Source organism: Emydura macquarii, unplaced genomic scaffold (assembly GCF_026122565.2).
Source record: "Emydura macquarii macquarii isolate MOO-44397 ecotype Brisbane River unplaced genomic scaffold, CSIRO-AGI_Emac_v2 contig_1146, whole genome shotgun sequence".
Classification (NCBI taxonomy): domain Eukaryota; kingdom Metazoa; phylum Chordata; order Testudines; family Chelidae; genus Emydura; species Emydura macquarii.
In genome coordinates, this window is record NW_027131283.1 from 8,718,363 (window position 1) to 8,734,118 (window position 15,756).

Genomic DNA, 15,756 nt, shown 5'->3' on the forward strand with positions numbered 1-15,756 from the left:
TTTGCTGAATTGGGGCAATAATTACTAATATAGTTCTTTGCTCAAATGGACATTTCTTCCCAATGAAAATACATGGAATAGTTTACCTCGCCTCCCTTTTTGGTTCATAAGCCACAGTGAAAGCTACTGATAGTTCTATTTTACTACAGTTTACCTTTTCATCATTGCAGGATTGTAAAGATAGATCTTCATAAACTCTTTCTCCTTTTCATGATAACCATAAAAAGGCCTGGAGAACAATAAAACAAACAAAAAAGTTTACTGATTATATTGTAGCAACATTTACACTTAATTCCTTTCTCTAGTTTACGTTTACCTTTGTCCACTCTAGAAGATATGTTGGGTATTACACGTCTGGTGTCTTAGTCACTAAATATATATTTATTTACACTTCCCAAACTAAACTAAATCTTGGTTAATTTAGAATTAAGATCACTCAAATGCAAACCCCACCGAAGCAATTACTAAAAATCTGGGAAATTAAATTAAGATAACATTTGCACCCAGGACAGTCAAAAGCCATGTCCTGTCATCCCAAAAACCATTATAATCCAAATGCACTCATCATCTCAACAACAAATTATCTTTCAGTTCAATGCACAGTCATCCCTAAGGCACACATCCAATTCCTCAAAATCTTAATTCCAACCTAATATTTTTGTTAGGTACTAATAAAGCTTTGTAGGTTTCTAAACCTAAAGTATGTTGGCCTGTAAAGTATCTTACTCTTGCTGAGGTTAAAGTTAGGGTATGTGTGGAGAAGGGGATTAAGGATATAAAAGAGAAGTGGTGGAAGGGTCACCCATATTCCCACTCCATATCGACCTTAGTAGAAATTTCAATTCAACAGTCTTGGTCAGGTGGGTCAACCTAAGAATCCTGTTTAGTTGGGTCACAGAAGGTTTGCCAGAGAGAGAAGTTGTTAAGTTTGGTCCTGAAGCACTTTGAATGGCAAGTGTCTCCTCCTTCCTGCTTGTTGGGGAAGGGAGAGAGAAAATCAACCCTGGGAACCAGACTGTGGGTTTTTTGTTTTGTTTTTGGGGGAGGTTGGACAAGGAGCCCGGGAGAAAGAATGACGAGTGCCAGGGTGGGGTGGATAGGGACAGAATAGTGTGGGACTGGCTATGCAAGGAAGCTGGGGATAGAATATTAGGATAAGAAGCCCCAGTAGGGAAACTGGGACTGGGAGCAAGGGTGTGTGGAAGAAGACTGTGACTTTGAAAATAGCCCAGGACTGGTTGGGTAAGGGATACTGGGACTATGATGAAAAGCCTGGGACTGGAAAGTGGAGGCTGGGACTGGCTAAGAGAGAGGATGAGGCAGGGAGACAAGACTAGACAGGGAGAAGCTGGATGGGACGGAGAGAAAGGATTGTTGGCACAATAGCACATTACTTTCCAGAATCTAGAATTGAACTCATGATTTCATAGTGTAAACATTCCTTTGCTATCAGCAAATAGCTGTGAAACCCACTGGTGAAGTGTCTCTCTCAACCCCCTGTAGTAGATGATCCACATAAAGGATACTAACCTACCACTTCTATCTGTTACTCTTAGCCCAAGTGGCAGAGCTCTGTGAGGTGGTTCTAAAAGTTCCAATCCTGTTCATGAGTGACCTATGTGGATGATGCCATGTGATGGACTTTGTTTTTTCAGTTTCCTTTTTTTAAAACCTAGAAAATTACACATACCATTAAAAGAACATTAAGGTCACAAAATTAAGCACTCAGAAGTTAGGAAATGCCTGAATTAAGGTTACCTGTGCAATCTTTATTTAGCCCCATGGTGCATATGCTTTATGACAGTTTTAGTTGCACAGTCACATTCTATTTTTCTCCACAGCACTCCTGTCTCATTCAGTGCACAGAATAGACCATGCTCTGAAGATGAATTAGAGTTGTGTAGTGAAGGAGGCTGCTGTCTGCAGGATCCCTGCTTCACTTGCTGCAGAACTTGGGGAAGGTGTACAGTGAACAAGGCAGGGAACTGCTGGAAGAGAAAGGATGGTCTGTCTCTTGGTTAAATAAGTTGAATGCCACCATGGGAGAACTGGATTTTACTCCTGCATCTACCAGAGTTCTTGTGATGCTAGACAAGTCACAACTTTTCACAAGTGGCCACTAACTTTGTAATCTTCATTTTCTGAGTGACCAACTTGAGACTCTGGTGCCTGATTTGCCGGAGTGCTCAACATTCACAACTGTAACTTAAGTCAATGGAGCTGTAAGTGCCACATAGTGTTAAATACGCTGAAAAAGCAGACCATAGGCACCTCAAATTGAGTACCCAAACGTAGAGGACACTTTTGACCTTAAATGCTCTGTGCCTCAGTCTCCCATCTGTAAAATGGGAATAATATCACATCATCTCACAGGTGTGTTGTGAAAGTAAATTATTAATGTTTGTGAAGTACTCACTTCAGCATCCACATTGCTTTGTAAACCTGAGCTTACAATTGTTGGATGGGCTAATGCGTCCATACTGCAGTATGCGGACCTTCTGACTCGAGTCTGTGGCTTGAGCTATACTGCAAAATGAGAGGGCTTTGACCCAAGTCTCAGCAGGACTTGGTTCCGAGTCTTTCCACCCACCAGGATCCTAGGACTTGGGTCATAAATGCTTGCTGACCCTAGTCAGACTGATTTGTGCATGGATGGAAGAGGAGCTTGAGCTCAAACCTGAGTCAAATCTCAGGCTTAGTGTGCAGTATAGACATATCCTAATAATTCTATTTTCTGAGCAGGGTGTGAATACTGTAGGATAAATAATAACTGGGACCACTCACTGAACAATGAAAATAACACAAAATCTAGAATAGCTGTTCGTTCAGTGAACACCATCCATCCTGTGTACTGAATAAGACAGGGGTCCAACTGAAGAAATCGTATGTGATCATGTAATTAAATCTTGTTGAAGGAATATCAGGACTCATGGAAAACATCCTCAATCTACTCGCAACACAAAAGGACCAGTTTCTTCCAGGACACAACCATCTTCTTCAGAAACTCTGCAACTTTATCAACCGCCCTCAGAACACTATCCTTGCCACCAGGGATGCCATCTCCCTATACACCACCATCCCTCACAATGATGGCATCACTAGCTGCCTCAAACATCTACAAGACAATGGACAACATATAGATATCCAGCCCAAACACATCACAAAACTTATCCATCTCATCTTCACCCATAATAACTTTATATTTAACCATTTAACTTTGTCCAAACAATGGGAACAGCCATGTGCCCTAGGATGGCTCCTCAGTAGGCCAACCTCATCATGGGCCACATTAAGGAAGAATTTCTGGAAAAATGCACCACAAAAATCAATTATATACCTGCAATAAATTGATATTTTCATCCTCTGGACAGATGGCCTGAACTGCCTCATCCATTTCCACCACAACTTCAACAACCACCATCCATTCCTCAAAGTTTCTCTAGAATACTTCCACAACAGCATCAACTTCCTTGACATCATGATCAGCTTCAACAATGGAATTCTATAGACAACTTATACAGGAAACCCACAAATCACCACACTTACTTCCACAGATGCAATAACTGCCGCAAACACGTAAGAAATCTATTATCTACAGCCAGGCACTCAGATACTATAGAATATGCTCCAAGGAGGAAGTCCAGAATACACATCTTAACACACTTAAGACCTCCTTCACCAAACAAGGACACTCCAGAGAAGTAGAGCACAGCATGGAATGGGCCACCCAAATACTCTGAGAGAACCTGCTTCAATACAGAAAAAGAAAAGCCACCAACCACAAACCTTTAGTAGTTGTCACCTACCACCCCACGCTGGAACCCATAACGGGTACCATCAAATAACTACAACCCATACTGGATTGGGACCACATCCTGAAATAAATATTTTCCAATTTACCTTTTCTGGCCTTCAAACAACCTGCCAACCTCATCATCAGAAGCAAGTTCCCTATGAACCAGACATTTCAACTCAAAGCGGCACCAGACCCTGACAGAACATCAGATGCAAAACCTGCAGACACATCTCCACTCCTACAATGATCCATACCTCCCACAACACACTTTTCAAAGTCCCTGGGTCCTGCCATGCCTATCACAACACATGATGCATGTCATGCAGTGCATCAAATGCCCCAACAACTATGTAGGTGAAACCACGCAGGCAATCTCTACACAACCAAATGAACCCAAACAGAAAAATGATAAAAGACAAAAACACCCCATCACCTGTGGACAAACACTTTTCACAAAGAAATAATTTCATATCTGATCTCTCAGAACTTGTTATCAAAGGAAATCTGCACAACACCTTCAAGAGGTGAGGCTGGGAACTTAAATTCATAACTCTACTAGACACTAAACAACATAGATTCAGAGACACTGGTTTTATGGCTCACAACAGTATGTAACCCTCCTTTGTCCTAGGACTGCAGAAGCATTAATTGCCCACTTCATTTTAAGTGATTTCTTGATAAATGTGTTAACCCCTTATGCTTAACAATCTATCCCACTTTGTATTTATAGGCAAGCAGCAATTTTCCAAAAAGGACCATATTTCTGGAGTTTAATGTACCCAACCCTACACACACCCACATCATATAATATTTAAAAGCTTATTTTAGGTATGTTTAGATGAGGTATGATGTGGTGCCATAAGCATATAGGTGAGTTTTAAACACTGGTTCCAAAATAAGAAAGTATCATTTTTTGCACAGTTCTAGAAACACTGCAACATGACTGTGACTTCCTGTTTAAGTTAATGTCGACAATTTAATGGGGGTATTTGTTGGTCAAAGCTACCAAAGGAAAACATATTAAAAGATTTGTACTGGTTTTGGTTGGGCAAGCTTCTCCCTGCTCTCCACAGAAATGAGGAAACTGTTTAGCATGTGGCAGTAATCTAAACTATACACATTTTGCATTATACTAACATGAAATGTTTTCACATTGCATATTCTTAATTGTCAAAATATCTCACAAGTGATTATAATAGTTTTCTATATTTTCAATTTAATTTTGCTGACTGACTAGATCAGTCTCACACTGAAGGTTCTACACCAGTATCAGTAGATTGTGTGCCTTCAGTTTGTGCTGCAGTGAGTAGATATAAATGAAAGTGAATTCCTAATGTACTGCTTCTCCATTTGTAAGCTTTCATACATACTACATAACATCTAATCTGCATAGCAGAAGGCTTTAATTTGTAATTGCCTAAGCATGCAGTACTAGCCTTTGCAATATTCTAGAAACTAGCTTTTTAGTTCAGTGACGTGTACGTAGAGGTCAGTATTCAAGTTAGAGAGGACACTACACAGCTTCATATTATGAATATGCAAAAGATCTGAGAGAAGTTAGTGGCCTAACAAGTAGTAAAGACAAAATCCACAAACAAGTCCTTGCCTTCAGGGCAAGGGCTGAATAGCATGTTACAGCTCTTACCAACCACATCATCTACAATATGACAAACCAATTTGACCCTGAATCACAACCGGAGATGCTTATCAACGTATCTACTGGACTGCATTTAACATCAGACGTACAAGAGGCTCTACCAAAAATAGCAGATGTTGGTGAAGAACAAATTGAGAGATTTGTGACAGGTGAACTTCTTCAGCCCAGTCAAGAAATCTGGCACCAAAACTTTGCTGACACGGCCAAGATCATCAAACTGAAGTATGGAAAGAGGAAGAATCACAGCAACTATCGGTCCAGAAATTGTTTCTCACAAGTCCCGTCCTTAGCAAAATTTTACAGAGGTAATGTTTCAATGTCAGCTGCTCTTAGTTATCTAATAGGATCTGTGACTGTGTCTCCTTTCTATGCTGATGGAAGAATAAGAAGAAAAGATAAAGCTGAATTAGGGTATCAGCTGGAAGCTCAAGTTGAAAGAATCCATGAGCTAGGAGCATGCAACAAAGAAACCACAGGGAGATGCCAGGGATGTCATTCAAACAATGGCTGGAGACAAATTCCACACATTTGATGAATTAGCTGCTGAATACTTGAGGCAGCATCTAAAAGGATTTGACAAAATTAATTTTATAATCAAAGTCTTTGACAGATATGACAACAGTAATTCTGAAAAAACTGCAGAAAGACAGCACCTGACAGGATCTAAGTCTGGATGCAAGAAATACCCGGTGCACTAGACCTCCACAGAAAAAGCAGTCACTTGTAAAATTCTTCTTTGAATATATGGTTCAGAAAGTGCCTGAGTGAAGGATCACACCCAACACAAACCTCCTCCTTGTTGAAGGCTTTTTCCAGTGGTGAAGTAACAAAGTCCATCACCAGTAGAGGTGCTGAAGACACAGAGATACTTCAGCATGCTATATGTGCAGATATGGCTTTGGGGTCTTTTGAGGTCAAAGGAACCATAATAATTAGGTCACCTGATGCAGATGTTTTGGTCCTGCTGTTCACTAATTTCCAAAAATGGAACACAGGGATAACACGTGGATTGAAACAGGCACCACTACCAAGACATCACTTCATGCCTGTGGCATGCAATTTGTGATGCACTCACTCCTGACTTCTACAACATACTTTTTGCTACACATGCATTCACAGGATATAACTCTGTCTCATTCCTGTTTGGTATTGGGGAAAAAAAATCTGTGTTTAATGTTGTCAAAAGAAAGGGATCTTACTGCTTCAGTGATCTTGCCAAACTGGGAGAGAATGATAGACAAGCTGGAATTTTTGCAGCAAGGGAGCAGTGTGGTCAGTAGGTAAGGTCAGTAGGGTAAGGAGGCAGAAAGACAGACAGACAGAAAGATCCACAAAGACCAAAATTGCTTATGCCTCAATCTGGCCATCAAAAAGAACAAGTCACTGGCTAAACTCCTACCATGTGAGGACAGTTTTGAAGAGTATGTCAAAAGAGCATCTTAGCAAACAAAGATTTGGATTCTTCGCACATAGGTAAACCAGATATTGGATCATGATTGCAATACGAATGGAAAAGTGTGGGTGATGAATTATGTCCTATATTCTTCAAAGGTCCAATGGCATCTTAGCTTCTACAAGACTTTATTTGTATCTGTACCAGTAGGGGGGTCACTGCATAATTAGCTGTGTGCGTATTCAGAATAATCTTCGCAGCACAGAACTGTGTACATGCCAAGGCAATGAAGACTGGTAAACCCATGCACTCTCAACAGAAATCATGATGATGCCTAAGAGGATGATTATGATATTGACTAGAAATGTCACCAGTGCTATTACATTTCAATGACACCGATAAACATTTGTTGTTAGATTTTGTTTTATGCTTTAAATCGATGTTGTGATGTTTTGAGGTCACAAAGATGTCCAATTTTATGTCTTGAAATAATACATAAAGTCATTGAGCTAACAAAAATGAATGCAAATATTCAAAGTGGTCATTTTAATGTGTTGATGATGTAATAGTTTATCCTCTTTTCTATAGTAATGGTGCCACTTGACAGCTCCACATCATACCTCATCGTAAGGTAGGCATAATAAGCTTTCAAATGATGCATGACGTACATATGTGTAGAGATGCTACATGCAGAATAAATATAAAATGAGAATATTAAAATTATCTTAAGCTTGGTTAAAGAAATATATGTTATAAAGAAAGACCACAAAAGTAAAGTTATAATGCTGGAAGGAATGGAGTAGGGAGGATGTCTGGTTCAAAAAAATAATTAATTAGAAAAGGGAAAGTTTCTTAAACAAGGCCTCTAACTGATAGGTGTGATTGCAGGTGGTTTTCACTAAGACAAAAAGGGTCTGTCTTAAAAGGAGTCAACATGAACTTTCCCAACCCACATACCACTGTTATCTTAAAATTAAAGCCTACATAAACCCAGGTGCTATGGAAAAAATGTTAGTCAGCAAAAAGGAGGGGAGGAAAGGCCTTGGGGAGAAAGGAAGTCTTAATCTATCTGGATTAAGACTCGAAATAATTGTTTTTTAGCTGAAGTCAGTAATCTGCAATGACATCACTTGTTTGTTAAAAGGTAAACTTTTAAAGGGTTCATTGCTAATATCTGCCTGACCAAGTTGGTGCCAACCAATATGGGTCTACGTATCACTGGGTTTAGCCCATTTGTAAGTATTTTGATCAAATGCTTCTAAACATTCTGTTACTGTTTTGATGTAGTAAATTGCTTATTATTTAGGATTTTTAGGCATGTTTAGAGCAATTGTATAAATATAATTTGGTCTTTGGATTTAATAGAGGAATTTACAGTTAGAGTTGTGGTAATATCCTGCATAAATAATAATTCCAACAGTACATCAAGTCAACCAAATCGGTGGTGTCTGCCACTTGCCTATTAGTTGTGACACTATGGTTACCTTTTTACAGACTTGAACACTCTGTGAAGCTCAGAAACTTGTTTCTTCCACCAACAGAAGTTTGTCCAATACAAGATTCTACCTCATGCATCTAGTTTCTCTAATGTAATTAAAGGGTGTTTCATAAGGCATACACACAAAGGAGCCAAATTAAGATTGCACAGGCAACCTTAATTGTGGCATTTCCTACATTTTAAGAGCTTGACTTTGCAACTTTAATAATGTTATTTTAACATACGTTTTGTGTGCAATATAACTATGTTGAACTGTAAATCTGAAAAAGTGATCTATCCCTGAGATTAGAGTTGATGCATATGAGAAGTTTAGAATTCGTGATAATCATATGTAAAAGTGTATAAGGGCAAAATTTCAGAGATACAGTACTTTTAAATGTTTCCTCTGTAAAATAATAAATACTTTATGATAAAAATAATATGGAAAAATTCAACTATTATTTCAGGAGTTTGTGTTAAATCTGAACATGAAATTCAGCCATCGGAGGGGTTTCAGTCCTGATTTAAGCACAAATCTCAACATAACCTTAACTATGACATAACTGTTGTCTCCTTATTTTAAAATTTGCATAATAATTATACATGCACATGTTTTTTTCTCCAAACTGAATTATTTAAACAGATTTTTAAGGTAAAGCAAATGGTTCAGATTTTTGTAAAGCCATCTTCTCATCTCAACTCAGCAATGAGCAAGTATGATACCAAACTGAAAGGAAGCAAAATAGAGGTGATATCTTACTCCACTTGTGTATATTCATGCTTCCTGGACAGAAAATGGTGAACACAATCCAGGAAGTTAAGTGAAAAAGTTAGTTGGCTCAGGGCATACCTAACTCAGAAAGACAAGCATTTGCCTGGCAAATGATCCAAATTCACACTGACATTGCACAGCAGAGAGAGTGTGACATTTAAAACAGCTTCTTCTCTGTATTAAACACAAACATATTTGCTTCAATATCACAAGACATTATGTGCATACTGAAGGTAAGAGTGTTGCATTACACAGTTAGTAACAGTTTAATGCATCCTGAAATCCATTTGTACAGTCTTTGGGCTGAAATAGCTGTTCCCTTTAATCTATCAACAATAGATAAGAAAAGTCTGGGGAATTTTCTCAACATCTTCGTTCTATCCAAGTAGAAGGCCAAAGTTCTCCTTACATTGAGCATATGGAGGATGGCTTCCTTATTATCACGAAGAAGCTTGGAATAGAAGGCTGGAAGCTGGATAAGCTGATTTATGTGGAACACCAAAGTCACCTTGGGAATGAACTTCAGATATGTTCTAAGTGTGACCTTACCAGGGAAGAATACCGTGAAGGGAGGGATGCGCCATCAGGGCTGCTATTTCCCCTATTCTTCTCACTGAAGTGATGGCAATGAGAAACCCCATCTTCATGGACAGGTAAGGTAAAGAACACATAGCCATGGGTTTAAATGGAGGTCTAATAAATCCTTTTAGCACCAGATTAAGATCCCATTGAGAGGTGGGGGGTCTGGACTGTGGGAAGAAGTTCACTATGTCCTTAAGAAACCTCTTTGTGGTTAGGTAGGAAAAGATGGGATATCCTTCCACCAGCTGATGGAAGGTTAAGATTGCTACCAGGTGGACTTTCAGTGAGCTCCAAGACAAACCCGATTTCTTGAGGACTAAAATATAGTTCAGGACCATAGGCAAAGTGGTTGCATTTGGGGTCACACCCGAGTTGGTACCGCACCTGGAATCTCTTCCATTTCTGCAGGTAGGTACAACAAGTATTTCCCTTCCTGCTGTGCAGCAAAACCTCCTGTACCTCATCAGAGTAGGATGTCTCTATGCGCTAGAACCATGAAGGAGCCACACTTTGAACTGAAGGACCCACAGATTGGGATGGAAAGTACGTCCCTCCTCCTGCAACAGGAAGCCTGGAGTGGTCAGGGGAGTCGTAGGTGGGCAAAGCACCAGTTGCGACAGGTAAGGATATGATGTCTGTCTGGACCATGCAGGGCAATCAGTATGATGGTTGCCGTTTCCTTCTTTATCTTTAAAAGGGCTTTTAATAGTATAGGGAATAGTTGTATAGTAGGCCTTCGTCCCACAGGAGGAAGAGCACCTCTCCCCTGGCGTGGCATCCGATTCCCGCTCTGGAACAGTACTTGGGTATTTCCTGTTCTGGTAGGTGGCAAACAGGTCTATTGCTGGAGTCCCCCATAATAGAAAGATATTGTGGAGCATCATTTAATCTAACTCCCACTCATATTTGTGAGTGAGTCTGTGGCTCAAACTGTCTGCTGTGGTGTTATGTATTACTGGTAGGTAGGCCGCTGATATCAATACATTGTGGGCTATGCACCAAGCCCATAGCTTCATTCCTTCCGTGCACAGGGAGTGTGATCTGACTCTCCCCTACCGATGAATATAATACATGCAGGACATGTTTGCAGTAGAAAGTGAAAGCTGAGAAATGAGAACTAATATGACAAGCCAAGTATGAGGCCTGAGCTAAAGTAATAGTCAAGCCCTGTTGTTATAAAGAAAGTTAGCAGAAGTCAGGCTGTGAGTGCTGGCAGACTCACAGTAACTAGCAAGAATAGAGCTGGTATTGCAAACACACACATTCCTAATAGGTACCAAAACATGTGTGCGATAGGTACAGCGCACTCATGCAAGCACATTCCAAAAAGGTACCAAAACATCCCAATACCCCAAAGATAATTAGGGCTTACTGATCCCTCAGAATGACAATATGATGGATAGAGATGTCTTGATAATATAATGAATAGAGCTTTTTGATCGAACCATTCTGTACAAGGTAAAGGGTGGTATCTTACCACATCAAAGGGTGGCAATTACACACTTCAGAAAGGCAATATGCAACTTGTTTGTATCAGTGTATTAGAGAGGGTCTCAAAGGGAGTGTTTTTGTCTGGCTGAGTGAGGAATGGAAAGTCCTGCCATTTACTGAGCTGTCCATTGTCACGGGCATACATGTATTAAGTGTACCTGTAGCATGTATAGAGTGTTTTTAACTGTGCTTTGTTGGCAATAAACTTGGTCTGGTGCCTTCATTATTGAAATGGATCTCTGGTCTTATTGGGTAATCCAACTGTAGTTTGCAGTATCAGTTGCCTGTAGAGCAGGGACAGCATATCCATTGGAAGAACACACATACACAGCTAATAACTGACAACAATGTTGTCTGTCATGACCCGTATGTGTGCGCCTTTCATCAGTGGTAGGAAGGGAGCACACTCATTTCTGACCACTCTGAGTTCAAGCAGACTGATGTATAGGCATATCTCGCTCAAGAACCATTTGCCCTGAGCTGTGTTTCCACTGAGATGTGCACCCGATCTTATGAGGAATGTATTGATGGTAAGGATTAATGATGGGGAAGGTTGGGTGAATGGGATTCCCACACAGACGTTTACTGGATTTTTCCACCAGTCCAGGGATTGCTTGACCTTGGTGGGTATCAACAATCGTTAGTTTATGTTGTCTCTGTTCGGTCTGTAAACCAAACCAAACCAGGTTTGCAAGCATCTCATGCGTGGTCTGGCATGGGCTATCACTGATGTCTCTGTGACCATGTGTCTCAGGAGCTGGAAGCAACATTTGGCGGGCATTTGGGGACTGGACTATACTGTCTCTATCAATAAGTAGAGACTGAGGAATCTGTGATGAGATAGGAGCACTCTCGCTTGAACATAGTTGAGGACTACTTCTACAAATTCCACCCTCTGAATTGATATCAATATTGATTTTTGTTTGTTGACTTGCAGGCCCACACTTTGAAACAGGTCCAAAGGTACCTGAGTGACCCGCTGGGCATCTAGGAAAAACTGAGCCTTGAGGAGGCAATCATCCAGGTAAGGGTAAATCACGATGCCTTCAGAATGTAGGTTGGCTGCCACAAGCAAAAGGATCTTGGAGAATACGCTGGGGGCCAAAGAAAGGCCATAGGGGAATACTCTGTATTAATAGTAGTCCTGTCCTAACGTGAATCTGAGGTAATGTCTGTGGCTTAGTATAACTGAGATATGAAAATGTGTCTTGAAGGTTGAGGGCCGAGAACCAGTCTCCCTTTTCTAATGCTCAAATGATCATGGATAATGTGACCATCTTGAAGTTCTGAGCTTTGACAAATTTGTTGAGTGCTCTGAGGTCCAGTATAGGTCTCCAACCCCCTTTTTCTTCAGTATCAGGAAGAACAGAATAGAAGTCTTTGCCCTTTAGGTGTATGGGCACTGGCTCTATCGCTCCTACACTGAGGAGGTGGTCTATCTCCTATTGTAGTACGCTCTCGTGAGAAGGGTCCCTGAAAAGGAAGGAGGCTTGGAACATGGGAGGAAGGAAAAATGGATGGAGTATCCTATCTGGACAATCTTTAATACTCACTTATCTGAGGTTATCTATTCCCAGGTGCTGCAGAATGGAGTAAAACGACCCCCAAAGGTATGGGAGGGGTGTTCCAGGTTGGAATGGCAGCAGAAAGGGTGTTCTATCAGCACCTTGACCAACCTGTCAAAACTGTCTCTTTGATGTACAGGGCTGAGAAGACGTTTGTTGGGATCCTGACATCTTACATCTGGTTTAGAACCTGGGTTTCTTTTTTTGCGGCTCATATGGCCTCTGGGAGTATTGAGCTGGGTACTGAGATAAATACGAATAAGAGTACTGCAACCTGGGTTTGAATGATGATTAAGGGTTCTATTTCCTCTTAAAGCCAGGTTTGCATATCCCTAAGGATCTGAGAGTGGCCCTTGAGTCCTTTAGAGTCTGGAAGGCAGCATCAGTCTTCTCAGCAAACAGGGTTGCTCCTTCGAATGGGAGGTTTTCCACTGCTGTTTGCACCTTCTTGGGGAAGCCGGAGAAGTGAAGCCAAGAGGCCCATCTCATCACCACTGCTGTTGAAATCGAAAGGGCCACTGTGTCAGCGGCATCCAGAACCAACTGAAGGGACATCTTCTCCACCAACTGGCCCTCATTAACTAAGGCCTTAAACTGTTCTTTATGCGACTCCAGAATCTGATTAATAAAAGTTGCATAATTTTGGTAATCATATTTTGCCCATACAGCCTGATAATTTGCCACTCTGAATTAGAAGGTGGCTGACGAATAGGTTTTTCTGCCAGATAATGCTAACCGCTTGCAGTCCCAGTCATAAGGGGGGGACTTAAAGTGGTGTTGTCATCCTTTGGAGTTTACCACGTCCATTTTGGAATTGGGGGGTGGGTGCGAGAACAAAAATTCTGTGCCGTTTGCTGGCATGTAATATTTTTTATCCATCTCCTTGCATGTTGGAGGGATGGATGCCATGGACTATTATATTAATTTGGTAGGGTCTAGTAAGGCCTCATTGATTGGCAGGGCCACTTTTGCAGCTTTGGATGAATGTAAGATGTCCACCAGCTTATGATGTGACTCAATCACTTCTTATAAGGGTATTTGCAGAGCTACTGCTAGTCTTTATGCCAAATCCTGAAATGCTTTGAAATCATCCGCCATGGAGGGCAGAGGGGGCATGACTGTCTCATCTGGTGACTATGATGACTGCTGGCTCCTCCCATATTTGCTCCCGGAGTTCGAAGGTCCTAGGGAAAGCAGCTAAAGGAGGGCACTTTCTCTGTTGGTGCAAAGTTCTAGTTGGGGCCAATGAGGTCTGTTACCATTGAGCCTGCGAGGGGTCCCAATATAGCCAATGGCCCAGAAAAGGTGCCAGTGGTTGGTACCATGGCAGTCCAAATCAGGGAGGTTGGTTAGCTAGGTGATATTCTTTATGTTTATAGAATTGGGCCCCATAGGGTGGACATGATGAGCATTGGGAAATAAAGTCCTTTTGCTCAGTTTTTGACTCTGCTGATAACATTGGCAATGCACGGCATGTATCTGTTGGTGAGCCTAGGGTGCCAGGAGGCTCGGTACCAGAGCCCGGTACTGAGTAGTGGAGAGTTTGGTGCGTCCAACATCAAAAGATCCATTGTGTACTGAAAGTCAGGCGGTGCAGGAGGCGACAGTACCGGTGCTGGTTGTCAGTACCATAAAGCTTATACTGATGGGGTTGGAGATGTAGACTTAATGATATGGTCCATTGGTGCCTGGTGTATTGTCAGTGGTTCTGATATTGATGACCATACCAACGGAGCCTTCCCCGGGGCAAATCTTCTTTGCTTTTCATGCCCCTGCAGTACTACGTCTTTCTTGCCTGTGCCCATTGGGTCTGTAGGTGCTCTGACTTGTTTTGTCAGTTCAGTACTGTGCATGCCCAGTGTACACGATTTAGGTGGTCTAGGTGTTGTCAGTACGAATGTAACTGACTGAGCTGGCCAAAGTAAATGCAAACGAAGAAAAGAGCACTTCAGAGAAGCTAAAATTAGCAATTATAAAATAATTAGTGATCCATAAACAGACAGCTATTAGCTCCGTCTCTAGCCAAGGGCAGTTGAGAAGAAACTGGGGAGGGAATGCCCACATGCGCTGCTAGCCTCATGGCAGGTGGGGAGCAGTGCATGCGCGGGCAGTATGGACTGCTACTGAAAATCTGCAGTGTGGGGGCACAGACACAACTACAGTGGAGCACCCAGAGGGACACTATGCAAACACTATGTGTTTTAGTGGCTGGGCACTTGCCACAAGGCTTTTGCCAGATCTTGGAGGCCTTTGTTTATAAGAAGAGCAATCCCGTTTGGACCAATGGAAAACAAAATGTCAAAGCTTGTGAGACTTCCTGGAGATGAGTGAAGTCATAATTTCCAGGGTGTCTGCATCCTGCACCAGGAGCTCCTGGAAGTGTATGAAATTGTCCACTGCTGTTATTGATGCCAAGGCTATTATTGCCTGATCCAGGGACAAGGAGGAGGTATCTTTGGACAGTGAGAGGAGTCATTCAATTCTGGATTTCCTTCCTCTGGGTATTCTGGTAACTGAGGTTTTGCTAGCAAAGCCATAAGGAGAAGGGGACCATCTCCTAGAGGCCCAGACCTACCTACTGGATAGGTCCCAATAGCTGCAGTAGTGCCACCATGGCTTCTGTATGGTTATGGAGGACTGATGAGTTGTTGGATGGACCAATGCTAGTCCTGGTGTGCCTATTGTTGAAGTCTGTAGAGATCTTTAGGTTCATGAACCTCAGATTCCAACAAAAAGGTTTGTCCTGGGGACGGTGAAGCGGAGTCCACCTGTACCACGGGGGTACCAACTGGTAAAGTGCTATCAGTGCCCAGGACTGTGTCAGTGCTGCTGCATATCTCAGGACCTAGCATTGCTCTGGAGCACTCTAATTCTGTGTTTTTGGTGCTGGAGTCAACATTACTGGGGATACTTCTGCTGTGCAGCCATCTGCTCCCTTCTACTTATCTCCATGTCACATACTTGTGACTTAGTCAGCTTGTCTCCCAACATTTTCCCATATTCCTCTTTATGGGAGGACTCAG

At 41.7% G+C, this 15,756-nt stretch overlaps 1 protein-coding gene across 1 annotated transcript in view; it reads right to left on the bottom strand.

Moving 5' to 3' along the window:
- REV3L (REV3 like, DNA directed polymerase zeta catalytic subunit) overlaps positions 1 to 15,756 on the bottom strand; it is a 214,154-nt gene that overhangs the window by 118,329 nt on the left and 80,069 nt on the right. The window contains exon 3 of the mRNA XM_067546605.1: positions 155 to 229. Coding sequence (XP_067402706.1) covers positions 155 to 229 — 75 coding nt within the window. The remainder of the gene's footprint in view (positions 1 to 154; positions 230 to 15,756) is intronic.